This window comes from Musa acuminata, chromosome BXJ1-10 (assembly GCF_036884655.1).
Source record: "Musa acuminata AAA Group cultivar baxijiao chromosome BXJ1-10, Cavendish_Baxijiao_AAA, whole genome shotgun sequence".
Taxonomy (NCBI): Eukaryota; Viridiplantae; Streptophyta; class Magnoliopsida; order Zingiberales; family Musaceae; genus Musa; species Musa acuminata.
Genome location: NC_088336.1, coordinates 22537764 through 22552465, shown reverse-complemented (window position 1 = coordinate 22552465; position 14702 = coordinate 22537764). Strand labels below are relative to the sequence as shown.

Genomic DNA, 14702 nt, shown 5'->3' with positions numbered 1-14702 from the left:
AACAAATTGAAGAATACCATGAAAAACCATCAAATGGAAAGATATATGATTTGCCATGATGCCATACCACGAATGATATACACTAAAACCAGAATGTTTAAACTTTAAAGACCTTGCCCATTCAAGAACACTACATTTTTTGAGGTGGAAGGTAATATTAAAACCTCCAACAATCTAAAGATAATGCCTTCCCAACATATATTAGCTGCGACTACCACCATCTTCCACGAGCATGATGGCTAAGTGCAGAAATTTGAGATTAAAAGAAAACTATTGTACACAAATTACAGTCGGTAATAGAATTTCAGAGAATTAATCATCCATCCATTCACTCGACGATTAGCAGCCATCAGTTTAGAGCTGCCTTGGCCAATAGAGAATGTCATGTGAGGATTTCCCTGACAAGCCAATCCAAGCTAGGGTATGCAAAATACAGAACCAAAACGGATGGCACAGCAAACAGGATTGTGATCAGGATATACAGCACCAAGATGGCAGCACTGGCAGGAATGGCATAAAGAACTATAAGGAGGAAGATTATTACAAGTGGTATCTTAGCAGTCTGTTCAATAATGAACGCCAGAGACTTCCGAAATGTAGCATGTATCCTCTCTGTGTTGAAATAAACGCCAACAAGGTGGCCTAGACCTGTTTGGCTAGAGTTTGATTGCTCTGCAAGCACATGGGAAGATACTTGGTTGTGATGATCGTAACCATGATTTTGTAAGAGTTGGCTGCCGCTTGAAGACCACAGATTCTGGCAGACTGTGGACTGAGATCTCTGACTATCACCATTCAATCTCTCAACCATCCAAAGCAGGAAGTAGTTTTTGTGAGGAAATCTGAGGTTGCCCTTGTAAACCAGACGGAAGGATAAGATGTTGCACCATGGGCATGAGATGAACAGAGGTAGCCGGACGGGGACAGTTGGAAGTTTAACTACTGCCGGCTGAAGCCCCAGGACACAATTCTTGCATAGGGTGTGGCCACACCACAAGACATAAGGCACATTCTCAACAATGTTAAAGGATTCCCAGCAGATCGGGCACTCCAAACCGTCTTCCTTGCTAGTGCATGAAGAAACCTCATCATCAGAGCAATCAGGATTTTGAGAGCTTGATTTTTTGGTACTTGCGCATAATTTTCCGGTAATTGCTTTCGATGCAAATTTCCACATCATGTGATAATGGAAAACTTAACAATATATGGAAGAGGTGTACGTGCTCACAACCACAAAGATTCGAGCAGAATTTATCACGATGACCACCAGATATTACTCTTCAATCGAGCTGGATTGTAAGAGGCCCCTCGAAGCAAACCTGAAATGAGAAGATTAAAGCAACACTAAGATCTGACTAAAAGACCCTTCACCATCAAGTTTGACATATACATTATATGCTTATTAGAAATTGCAAAATTCCAAAAAGATGATTAAGATTGGAAAGCGGCATATAAATGCAAGATTAGTTATGAATCATCAACTTCCATACCCCTGCAATATAGCATGGTAAACAAAAAATACTGCAATCAAGCCAAATACACTGACAATAAGTGAATCATAATGTTCCTTGAATATGACGAATACAACACATTTTAATAAGAAAAAAAAAGAAATATATACGACAAGGATGATCAGCCAATAACAGATCCCACAGAAGTTACGACAAAATAAGAGAAAGGGTAATCAACTACGCGCACAAATTGTTGACGATGCAAAAAACGAACAACGGCTATGCAAATCGCCATAGAGACAACACGCACGTTTTTTCATCCACTAGATATATGTAAACGTTTCATGATCCGTACAATCGGAATTAATCGTTTCCAGCAATATAAGTGATGCTCTCGCTCGATCTAATACGCTAATTATGACGATTTTTCCTTTCTTCTAAGGAAACCATAAATTACGACAAAGAATTAGCTTCCATGGAAACCCAAGCCAGAAAACCATATATCCGTCAGTATATTTGTGCACGATCAGAGAAAACCTAAACTCCATATCAAAATCCAATAAATTTGTGGATTCACGATGAAATGGGGAAATGCATCACTCACAGTAATGCAACATAATTCACCAAAACTTCCTAAGAGAAGGACAAAACAACGACATACCGATTGCTCGATAATAACAAAGAATTCATCAAGCACGGACAGAGTCCACCGGAATAGACAAAAATCTGCGGTTAAATACGAAATTTCTACAAACCAACTAAATAAACATCGCATTTTTAGCGACCAATAAAAAAAACGAGATTTTCCACAAGACGAATTTTCCGCCATGTGAGAGAGAGAGAGATAGATAGAACGAGAGATCGATCGAGGAAACGATCTTACCCGGCAAGAATCAACAAGCAGAAACGAACGGGAGAAGGATGGCAATGGAGGAACGAAGAGCCGCCGCATACCCTCGGCCCTCTTCCGTCTCGAGCCCTGATCCCCATATCAGGAATGGAGATTCCGAGCTCCTATGGGGCCCGCAACGACGGTTCCATGTTTACGAGATTGTCCTAAGCAGAGGGATACCATGAGTCCATCTCGTCCATCCATTTCAAATCTGACGGTGCACCGATGGCAACGGGATCGTATCGTGGTTGCCGGCTTCCATTCGGTCTACGTGGGATGTTGTGATGTATCACGCGAAACATGACATGGCGCGTGTCATCGTCCACGCCTATGTACGACTAGAAATGATCTTTCCAGCGCAGACGCCCACATAACTCAATGTCGACTAAGAGTGGTATGTTTTGATGAGAGCCATCTTTGATTGAAAAATCAAAACTCAAGTTAATTTAATTTTTTTAATAAATAAAAAAATCTCCTCTTATATGTACTTAATTATTTTTTTTCATATGAGATCATAATCGTAAAATGTTGATGATTTAATTATAAGAATGATCGCAATCGAGTTGATCGAGGAGTGATGTTATTATGATATTTCATAATGACTATCGACTCATAGGTATCGATATTCGTATATTCGTATGATGATGAAACATAAATCATGATACAATAAAAAATAAATAAATAAAACTTAAATATATCTTAAAAAGTAAGCAAAATAATTAGAAAATTTTATTTTGTGGATGTCATCATCATATTTTACTTATGGACTCACTTTTAGTTAAATCCTAAATTTAAATTATTTAAAAGCTATTATAAAGTGCACTGTATCAATCAGTCTTCCTCACCATATTTTACTCATAACCTTGTTAAAAAAAAATACTTTTAATTTAAACCATATATTATAAATCAACATCATTTTAAACCAATTAAGAATCCTGTGATACTTTCCCACTACATTCCAATTTCAGTTCAATTAACAAAAAAATATTATATTATTATTCCAAATTAGACTTTATTCTTAATTCCAATAAGAAAACTCTAATGCTAAATAAAATTATATTCCTAAACCATTAAAAATTATTATTTTACTTTGGTTTTTCCTAACCATGTTCTAACTTTGTTCCTAATTCAATTATAATGTTTATCGGCTTTCTAATATTTTAGTTACCAAAATATTTTTGGGTTTTTTTGAATTATATATTATTTTTATAATTCCTATGGAGCCATTACCTTTTTACAAATATTCATAAAAAAGTATTTTTTAATAGAATTACGACTTCTTAATTCAATAACTAAAAATATCATATCTCACTCTTCTATTGTTGTCTTTCCTTACCATAAATGAATACTTCTTCAAAATATATAAACATGAATCTAAGAATAAGTAAAAATTGATTAAAATACTTGTTATTATTTTTTGAAATACGTTGAAACTTTCATAGTTTCCATCAAACCTCCTATTAAAACTCATATAAATTATTTTCTAAAATCTTAAAAGACATAATAAAGCAAATAATTAAAACCCTAAGACTCATCAACACTATCGTTATAAATCCATTTAAAGATATTATAATCGGCTCATATCTTACCTTTGTTGTCATTCTTTTACCATAAAATAACTAAACATAGACCTAAATTTAAGATTGTACGACGAAAAAAACTTCTTTTTGTCATAATTTGTTTTGAATGATATCGAAATATTCTTACTTTTCATCCAAAGACACTGAATTCCCCCTATATTAGTTTTGATCCAATTAAGTTTGATTATAGTATTTTTTTAATTTATAATGATTTAATTTGATTAAAAATATTATAACTAGACGACGATCTCTCATTTTTTTAAATATTATCTACATATCAAATGGATATACATATTATATTTTTTTTTTCAAAATATGTGTATTTAAATCTAACGTCAAGTAGAAAAAAAAAATTTGAGGATTTATCATTCTATACTATCAAAAACCCATATAAATTATCTTATTAAACTTTAAGATATATATGATAAAATTAATTCTCAAGATTGTGGGGATTTCTAAACATTAAAATTTGAACCCAATTATATTTCAAAACATTATAACTAACATTGTAACTAACATACCGGAATCGGTCCGATGTAATCGACGGATTTGGGTTTGAGGGAAAACATTTATTTTTGATAGGCAGATATTTTAGGCATTCGAGAAAGATAGGAGTGTGTATTGGCATTACGAAGCACAGAGACAGAAAAAGCGAAATCGCTTTCTTTTTTTTACTTTACTAGTTTGTTTTAATTATGACAAATATCGAATTCGAATAGACGATAACTTCGAGTGAAGAAGATAAGCAAAAGGTACTGTAATTGTAACTATAAATCTCTCTCCCCCCCCCCCTTCTCGCGGAGTCGTCATCGCTCTCGTTTTCGTCTCTGCCCGCTACACAAACCCTAACTCGCTCCTTAATTCTCCCCCTCGATCATCCCTCGAACGCTGACCTTGACCCTCGCACAAGAGAAGGCCCCTCCTTACCCACGTCGTCTCCGATGGCGACCAAGAAGCCCCAGCGATCCGCGGCGGAGATCGAGGACATCATCCTCCGCAAGATCTTCCTCGTCTCCTTCGCTGAACCTGCCAAGAACGAGCCTAAAGTCGTCTACCTGGAGCTTACGGCAGCCGAGATCCTTAGCGAGGGCAGACCCCTCGTTTTGTCTCGCGATACGATGGAGAGGGTCCTTATCGATCGGCTTTCCGGTGACTTCCCCTCTGTCGACCCCCCCTTCCCCTACCTGGTCGGGTGCTACCGCCGTGCATGCGAGGAATCCAAGAAGGTCGCCTCGATGAAGGACCCCTCTGTCCGATCGGAGATCGAGTCCGCCATCAAGCAAGCTCGGAGATTGATCGCCTCTTATTGTAGGATCCACGTGGGGAATCCCGAGATGTTTATGCCCACGGGACAGGCTGGTGCTTCGGCTACGTCGGAACTGTTGTCGATGATCTTCTCGGAAGTTTCGACGCCGATGGATGGGTTCGCAGGCAATAGCTTGGGTGGCGGATTAAGTTGCCCGCCTGGTTTTATCGAGGAGTTCTTTAGGGATGGTGATGAGGAGAGCTTGGAGCCTGTTCTGAACGATTTGTTTGAGAAATTAAGGCAGAGTGTGGCCAAAGTATCGGCATTAGGCAACTTTCAGCAGCCATTGAGAGCGCTGCTGCTGCTGGTTAGCTTTCCTAAATGCGCAAAGGCTTTGGTGAATCACCCCAGGTGGATCCCGAAAGAGACTTACCTGTTGATCGGGGAGGGTAGGATGATTGAGATTGCAAGTATTTTGGGTGCTTTTCTTCATGTTAGTGCATTGCCAGATCATAAGGAGTTTAAGAGCATACCTGATGTTGGGTTAGTTTCTGACTGTTTTTCACAAATTCTTTTATTCTCGTAGTGTAAAGTTGAAGGACTTTGTGTGCAATGATTTTTTATTTTTAATAACGTTTTATACAATTAAGATTATTACTGCCGTTAAAGATTAGATATTTTTAATTCTTCCAGGTTTAAAGTAAAGGTCCTTGTGTTTGAAGTTATATGTAGCTGAATCTCCTTATCAATCATTGCATGTTTGTGATTTTCCTCTTCACTCCTAATTCTGGTCATACTAGATACAACAATTTGGACAACCAGCTGGAAAGCCATTTGTAGGTCCACATCTAACCTCTCTAGCGAAGGAAAAGAGATCTTATTTTGATTTGTTTAGTATTTGTGCTGATCGGTACTTTTACATAGTAGTCATGCATTTATTCTTTGCAAACTGATGATGAAAGCATGCTGATTCATCCATTGAATTCCATTTACATTTTGTTTCACAAAGATTTTTGGCAACTTTTACAACATGATGTTATTTTTTTACAAAGGTATGTCTTTTACCTTGTTGGTGCTTGTGAATGCTTCGTGATTTTTTCTGTAAGAACTCCACTGTGTAATAATAATTTGTCCTAGATTCCTTGGAACTGAATAATTTTATAAAAGTGGGATTCGATGATCCCTTGTCATGACATAACTTAAGTGTGCATAATCTTTGTAAAATGAAGTGTCCAAATGAGTGGAATACCTAAAATTGTTCTTATTTATACCATTTTGTTTGGCATATTCCTTTATATTCGTTTTCTTCATTCTGTTTGCACTATCTCTAGATACTTAGTTGGTTTTTGTTCACTTTATAACTTTCATAAAAAAATTATTTCTTAAAATCATAAACAGATATTATGTTTGCTTTTAATAGCGTCCATAACAATTGTATAATTATATATCGTAGAAATAGTGGTTGAGTTTTAAAGAAATATTTTGTATGGTACTATGGTTGCTATTATCTCAATATTGCATTTTTGGCTCTAGCGTGTTTTGTTTATTTATACACATTTACATATATAGACACTACTGTTCTCTTTTCATTTTTTTTTTCATGATATCACAGACAGCAATGCTTTTCAGAATCATCAAATCGGCGCCCCGCTGATCTGTTGTCTTCTTTTACAACAATCAAAACAGTAATGAACATTTTGTATGATGGTATGGGAGAGGTTTCCCTTACCTTACTTAAAAATGTGGATACACGAGAAAGGGTTCTAGAGTATCTTGCTGAGGTGATCAAGAGAAACTCATCAAGATCTGGCATGCAGGTAACTTATGCATATCCATCATATTTTCTTTTTATAAATATATTTTATTGCTTAATCTATTGTTTTTCTTGATCTTGTAGTAACCGACTTGCCATGTTGTAGGTTGATCCATTTTCTTGTGCAAGCTCTGGCATGTTTGTGAACCTTAGTTCAGTAATGCTTCGCCTTTGTGAACCTTTTTTGGATGGAACAGCAACAAAGAGAGAGAAAATTGATCCAAAATATTTATTTTATAATAGTCGATTGGACTTCAGGTGAATCTACTGAAGACATTTTCATCTTTATCATTGATTAAGCAATGTTTTGCTTCTAATTAGTTTCAGTTTGTTGTACTAGACAATTGACGTCTATGCATGCATCATCTGAAGAAGTCACAGCATGGATAGAGAATGAAAATCATGGGAAGACTGACAAAGTTTTGGAGTCTCAAGAAGCCACAAGCTCTGGTTCTAATAGTGGGACTTCCATCCTTCAGGTTAAACCATTAAAAAGTTGTACAAAAAAGGAGAAGTATTCATTTATTTGTGAGTGCTTCTTTATGACTGCAAGAGTACTTAACCTTGGGCTCATGAAAGCAATATCTGACTTCAAACATCTTGCTCAGGTATGTCATAGAAGACTTTGCATCTTTGTTTTTAAATGTCTTTTGTACTTTAGTTTCCTAACTTTCTGATACATCTAATTGTTGGTGCCTATTTCTGTTATCATCAAATTGTTGATAGCTTCCTACATTGGGAAGCACTAATGCTGCTGACAATGCTTTAATTTTAGAAGCAGAAATTAGACAATAAGAAATACCTATGTGACTTTCTTGTAAAAACTGGTTTTGTTTTGTATAGGTTTGTGCCTTAAATAACTAATTGTAGTGACTAATAACTTGTAGCCGCTTATCTGACAAACCTATGTGGATTTAAGTTCAACTGCCACTGTGTTCAGACTTGTGCCTAAGCACATTTGTCATTAAAGCATCCACAATGATTATAATCTAGAAAGAGTTTCCGCTTAGATCTAGCGTCCACATCAAAGCATCTACTGGGTTCATCCTTTTTATTTCTTGGCCAACCCTATAAATCTTTAAGTGTATCTATTGGACATCATGAGTTTTATGTGATCACTGGAAAACAACAATGCTTTATGGACCGTTTGAGTATTGTTAAGAAATAAACTAAACAAAAATTTGTGCTGCTGAAGTGAGAATGCTATGGATGGATAAAGCTACTATGAGAGATAGAAAAAGAAATATTTTCATTCGTGAACAACTAAGTGCAACTTCCGTAGTGAACAAAATGAGGAAAAAATATTTTATATTTAAGATGGTACAGACATGTGCTATAGATATTGTAGATAGGGATTGAAAAAGGCCTTTATAGAAACGATAAATAAAGATTTAATTAATATTAATTTAATCAAGGATATGACTTTATTTATCTATGCAGTTGATCCAAAATAGTTGGATTTTAAGACTTATTGTTGTAAATTTTGTTGATGTATCTGACTTGGTAGTTGGTACTGAAATTAAGCACATCAGAAATTCATATTTTTGAACTAGAGCATCAGGTCATTGGATTTGGAGGTCATTGTGTTATTTATTTGAATTTGTTAATACATGTTTGTTAATAACATCAATATGATCTTGAGGTAAGGTTTTGAACAATCTTTGGATGATTAGAACTCGCCAATTTGTTGCTGTCCTAGCAGTTTTTTGTCTTGAATCTTGAAGCCAATAATTGAAGTATGAATCATAGAATGAATAGAGGTTTTTAATAATGATGAAATACAGCATAAATATGATTAACCTTAGCCATACGGATGTGTCCTAGGAGTGTAATCTTAGGAAGGAAAAAAAGAAACATCAATAGGTACCTTAAAGTGACTTTTGAAGCATGGCCTTCTAAACAATTTTTGTTAACCACTTATTGTGCTAGGAAATTAGGGCAAGTTTCAGGATAATACATATGCTTAGATACTGAGGAGTTCTTAAAACACTTTGTGGCTGATCTGTTCTGCAGGATTCAAGAATAACTTGTGAAGCTTTATGAAGCAAGGAGCAAAATCTCTTATGGGGTTTAAGCAACCAACTTTTATGAGCATCCTTTTAGAAGGATGAGTTTTTGGGCATCACTTTTTATTTAACTCAGGGGGTATAAGTTTTATAAATGGTTTTAAGCATTTAATGTCATTGTTTAATCACTGTGCTAAATCTGCAAGGGACCAAGTGGTGATTACCTAAACTTCACTCAGGCATAAAACAGGATGTGGTTCTACTAGTAGGGACTTTTGAGTTTTCTTAGTTGTTTTTAGTGGTGTCCTTTCTCTAGTATAGTTATAAGGGCACAAAAGATATTACACCGCATCTACAACTACAGCTGCACAAAAGAAATGACACCACATCCACATCTACAGGCACATGATAGTAAGCTACAGATGCACTGTCATGTACCTATTGTTACTTATGTACTTCTCTAGGAGTTGCAATATGTTGTGGTTTCTCACTAATATTATATTTTATTTAAGTTTGAGAATTCATAGTGCAATTCAGAAATATAGCAAATTTGGTAAACTTTCTTGCATTTTATATTTTACAGGAGTTGGCAAGATGTGAAGAAGATTTGTCTTCATTTAAAGCCATGAGGGAACAAGGAGCTTCTCCACAACTTGAGGCTGATATAAAACGTTTGGAGAAAGTAATTGAGATATTATCACAGGACAGGCTTTGCTATGAAGCTCAGATTCTACGAGTATGTTTGAGATGGATCATGAACATTTTCTTTAATCTTTGTTGGCATTAATTTGTTATTCTCATTATGTTATTCTGTTATGGCAACTATTGCTTTATTCACTGTTTTTTTAAGAGTGGAAACTTTTCTGCTTTGCTATCAATTTCTTACACTGACCAACATGTTCTAGTCAGTATATTCACCAAGTGCTCACCATTTCCCGAGTTAGCTGACAAATTATTTAAAATGTACACCTCTTGTCAGAAATTTATGGATTGCCTTATTGTTGTATGTCTCATTGTCCATCTTACCTTGTCACTAACTTCATTGACAGGCTTGTTTGTTTGATTGTCACTGGTACGAAATGACTTCCAATGTTAGTTTAGTTGAGTGATGAAACATAAACAGATGTGATATATACATGATTAAAAATATTGTGAAAGTTTAGTCATTTAATGCTAATTAGTCATATATGGGGTTCAGCTTTGGTCTTTGAAGTTTAATTTAATTAACTGAAACAGTTTAGGGTTTGATACTACCCAACTTATGATCTATTATCACTTTTAATTTCTCTTTTATCACTACTACAAGAGTCAAATTTATCACTAACAGGTAGGGATTTACACTTGTAATATGAATGTTTTTAGTATAGACATATTGTTTCCTTTTTGGCAATCCACTGAAACTTTTAAAAGTTGCATCTTATGTTTTTCTCTAGTCATAAGTTTACCTGTTCAGACAACATTGTTTCTTATTTTTTATTTTTGTTCAAGGATGGTGCACTACTTCAACGTGCATTATCTTTCTACAGACTAGTTATTATCTGGTTGGTGGATCTTGTTGGTGGATTTAAAATGCCTTTGCCATCAACTTGCCCTATGGAATTTGCATGCATTCCAGAGCATTTTGTGGATGATGCCATGGACTTGCTTATTTTAACTTCTCGAATCCCAAAGGCTTTGGAAGGGTTTGTGTTGGTAAGTCACAATTTTGCACTTAATTTCAATAAAATTTCCTTGTTTGCTATTGAATTTTATCAAAAAATTCACATTATGCTAATTCCTTGTCAGGATGATTTCTTGAACTTCATTATAATGTTCATGGCGAGTCCTACTTACATCAAAAACCCTTATTTGAGAGCAAAAATGGTTGAAGTTCTGAATTGTTGGATGCAACAAAGAAGGTTGATCAATGTTCAATTGATTAGATGTTAATATTTCAGTTTGACTCAGTTTAGATTCTTGCTATTGACTGTTGCAGTAACTTTTCTTTTTTCCAGTTCTTCCAGTGGATTTTCTGCTAGTGCTTCTCTCTTTGAGGGTCACCAATTATCTCTTGACTATCTAGTCAGAAATCTTCTGAAACTTTATGTGGATATTGAATTCACTGGTTCACATACACAGGTAATTATTCTGGTAGAACAATATGATTTGTTACTTTGGACATATAGTTCTTTGTGCTTTTCCATTTGTCCGATCTGCAGTCGCCCTTGTGTGTTGCTCAATATCATTCTTGTGCAGTTTTTTGATAAATTCACAATTCGCCACAATATTGCTGAACTTCTAGAGTATCTCTGGGATGTTCCTAGCCATCGCAATGCATGGAGACAGGTACGGTGACCCTTGTCATTGTGCTACTATCATTTTTATTTCAATTATATATATGTTTTATCATAAACAAAATGTTTTACTAATTGCATATAACTGCATATTAACATATGAAAATTTAATGTGCAGATTGCTAGGGAAGAGGAGAAGGGAGTGTATTTGAACTTTTTGAATTTCCTTATCAATGATAGCATCTATCTTCTTGATGAGAGTTTAAATAAAATTCTTGAACTCAAAGAAATAGAAGCAGAAATGGCGAATTCTGCAGAATGGGAGCGGAGACCAGCACAGGAGAGGGAAGAGAGGATGCGGCTATTTCATTCACGAGAAAATGTGAGTTCTCTTCGATTCTATTATGTAGAACTTTCAAATATGGACTTTTTACGACTACCAGGGCTTTCATTCAACTACGTGAGCTTCACATGGGCTTTATTGCAAGTTAGATGTTTCCTTCTCATAACCAATTTGTTCTTTCAGATTGTTCGTTTTGATATGAGGTTGGCAAATGAAGATGTTGGGATGCTTGCGTTCACATCTGAACAGATACCTGCACCATTCCTGCTTCCAGAAATGGTGAGACATTTATTCTGGACATTTTAATATCAATTGGATGACTTGAAAGATGCAATTGAACCCTTTTCCACTCAAATATCTCAAATCTGTATTTTTCTTGCTTGACAGAGCAACTACATATGCTTTATAGAAGCAAATAGGGAACTATAACTTAAGTTTCAGTCTCGACACATATCTCCTCAAACAGATGAGGCATACCTTATAGTTTGTAGTATTGAAAAAGTAACTGTCGACATAAGAGTTTTTGTGTTGTACTGAGGTTGACTAGAGTATGTAGTCTTTCACTATTAAAATTTGTTGGCTTGCAAAGAGTTCTGAACTGTTTTCCATCTTGAGAAGGTCTTGAGATTGCTACAACTCTACCTTTATGTGGTCAATTTCAATCAACTGTTCTCTGTTTGATCAATGTTATTCAAAGTTTTTAATCCTATTTTTCAGGTTGAAAGGGTGGCTAGCATGCTAAATTACTTTCTCTTGCAACTTGCTGGCCCTCAACGGAGATCTCTTAGTGTAAAAGATCCAGAAAAGTATGAATTTAAACCGAAACAATTGCTAAAGCAAGTAAGTGCCATGGATACTTTAATTTGCTTTTGACTTTTATCTTTTTCATTAAGTTTAAGATTTGTTTTGTGAATGACTTTTGTAAAGATTGCCAAGATTTATGTTCATATTGCAAGAGGTGACAAAGACAATATATTCCCTGTTGCAATCTCAAAGGATGGACGATCATATAATGAGAAGGTACTTTTCCTACAAAAGAACTGTCTTGCATGGTGTGGATGTCCTTTGGACATACTTTCTTTCTGTCAGTACAATGTCTCCTGAAGCTCCGAAATTGAAACAGCTGTTTGCTTCTGCGGCTGATATTTTGTGGAAAATTGGTGAAGATGGAAGGGTAATTGAGGAATTCATTCGACTTGGTCTTAAAGCCAAAGCAGCAGCTTCTGAAGCAATGGATGCGGAGAATAATCTTGGGGAAATACCAGAGGAATTTATGGACCCTATTCAGGTACAGTTTCTTCTCTTTCTAAGAAGCAAAGGTTTAAGTCAACAAACCAAAAGAAATTACACCTCAGTGGATGTGAAATCCATGGGTTCCCAGGTTATGATCCCTCTAGCATGCATGGCTGCACCTGGATTGAAAAAAAGTGCTTGTCAAAAAATCAAGATGTTAGGGTGCTTGGCTTTCGTGTAGGTGCGTGCAGCATAAGCAAATATAGAATACTGTCAAAGTCTGCAAAGAAGATATTGTATTGTATTCAGGTGTTTGATTTTAAAGTTTCTTTTCTATAGAAATCCTGCACTGATGGACAATAATCCTGGAAGTTTAGATACTGAGTTAAAACTAATTAAGACCGAAGAATCCAAACAAGAATATAGAGAAAAGATGAGCTACATTCCAGCATTAGATACTGCACTAAACTTATCAAGACCAAAGAATCCAAACAAGAAAAAAGGGAAAAGATGAGCTATGTTGTAGACTAAAATAACAAATGATATTAGATCTTCTTTCTCCTTTCTCATACATTTTCTAGTCCTCTAAAAAAACATTTTATGGAGGGGATAAAATAGGTTAGTATTTTTTGGTTCTTTCTCCATTTTTTTCCATTTTGCGTGTCATCTCTTCTTCTCATCTTATTTTCTTTCTCCGTTACTTTCTTTGCACAAAACTTGCATATGTTGGTTATTGCCAATATGGGGCACTCGTCTTTACACTAACTTATTTGAGCAGCCACTGTTGCTTCATTTTCCTCGTAGAAAATGGAGCTGGTCAACTTAACCAATTCCCTTCCTCTATTGTCTTTGTTCATATTCCCTTGAAGAAGTTGTTAAATGACAGATAGATTTAGCTTCTTCACTCGTAGTTGGTAAAGCTTAAGCTTAGATGACAAATGTACCATTTAAAGTGACCGTCAACTAAAAAGAGGATCATGATAATTAACCTTTTTCTGTTGGAATTGATCTTCAAGCCTATCTGCATATAATTGTGAGAACTACTGGTATTGCTTATTTGTTAATTGCTCTCCTTCTCTAAGATGCTGACTAAGATCTCTGTCTGATAGTACGAATTGATGAAAGATCCAGTGATTCTACCTTCATCAAGGGTAACAGTGGATCGGGTTGTTATCCAAAGACACCTACTAAGTGACAATGTAAGATCATTCTGTTGCAGTTGCTTTAGTATTATTTGATTGGCTAAATTTCTTCCATGACTAATGCTGAGAATTGCACGCAGACGGACCCATTCAATCGTTCACATCTCACTCAAGACATGTTGATACCCGACGCAGAGCTGAAACAAAGAATTGATGAGTTCATCAGATCCCGCCGCGGAGGGCATGATGCTGTCAAGCCATCTAATGACGTTACGGATATGGTTGAGTAACCCCAGTAATTTTGAATTGGCCGATTATGAAGGCATGGATTTTATTAAAGCCAAGGTTTTGCAGACCGATCTAATCTTGTGTAGTACATACAGTCTTCAAGCTCATATTGTTGGACATATAGTCTTAAAGGCAGAGCCATTCATTTCAGGAAAATGGGGGAGTGGAAATCCATCGTTTGGAGGATTTGTTCTTGTAACCATATATACTTTCATATCCTAATTTAGCTTTGTTTATTTGATCATTGTCCATCATAAATATTCGTGTAAATAAAATCCATTACTTCATTCAGAATCTGCATTGTCCGACCAGCCAATGCCTAACCTCCCTCCCTCTTTGGTTTTGCCAGCACTGCATACGTGTCATGGTTGCACGGTCAAATTGATTCAGTCACCCGAGATATCCCAATTGCCTGTTAGGCTGATAACAGACGAA

At 35.7% G+C, this 14702-nt stretch overlaps 2 protein-coding genes across 2 annotated transcripts; one reads left to right on the top strand and one right to left on the bottom strand.

Moving 5' to 3' along the window:
- Window positions 1-19: 19 nt before the first annotated feature.
- On the bottom strand, window positions 20-2478 carry LOC104000690 (uncharacterized). Its single transcript, XM_009422794.3, has 2 exons — window positions 2335-2478; window positions 20-1319 (listed from the first exon to the last, which is right to left on the bottom strand). Exon 2 carries the CDS (start codon window positions 1178-1180, stop codon window positions 383-385), a length of 798 nt encoding a protein of 265 aa, XP_009421069.2. The 5' UTR covers window positions 1181-1319; window positions 2335-2478; the 3' UTR covers window positions 20-382.
- A 2230-nt stretch (window positions 2479-4708) lies between these two features.
- LOC104000691 (probable ubiquitin conjugation factor E4) lies at window positions 4709-14561 on the top strand. The gene is made up of 16 exons (XM_009422795.3): window positions 4709-5712; window positions 6782-6986; window positions 7089-7240; window positions 7323-7590; window positions 9572-9724; window positions 10477-10680; window positions 10774-10886; window positions 10983-11106; window positions 11224-11313; window positions 11440-11643; window positions 11788-11883; window positions 12322-12444; window positions 12532-12624; window positions 12728-12892; window positions 13947-14036; window positions 14120-14561. Exons 1-16 carry the CDS (start codon window positions 4865-4867, stop codon window positions 14267-14269), a joined length of 3078 nt encoding a protein of 1025 aa, XP_009421070.2. The 5' UTR covers window positions 4709-4864; the 3' UTR covers window positions 14270-14561.
- Window positions 14562-14702: the final 141 nt, after the last annotated feature.

Bases quoted from the DNA above. Each gene is read 5' to 3' on its own strand.
- LOC104000690 (XM_009422794.3), bottom strand. From the start codon at position 1,180: ATGATGTGGAAATTTGCATCGAAAGCAATTACCGGAAAATTATGCGCA.
- LOC104000691 (XM_009422795.3), top strand. From the start codon at position 4,865: ATGGCGACCAAGAAGCCCCAGCGATCCGCGGCGGAGATCGAGGACATC. The intron at 11,314-11,439 runs GTACGGTGACCC...TTTAATGTGCAG, and splicing joins ATCGCAATGCATGGAGACAG to ATTGCTAGGGAAGAGGAGAA. The intron at 14,037-14,119 runs GTAAGATCATTC...AATTGCACGCAG, and splicing joins GACACCTACTAAGTGACAAT to ACGGACCCATTCAATCGTTC.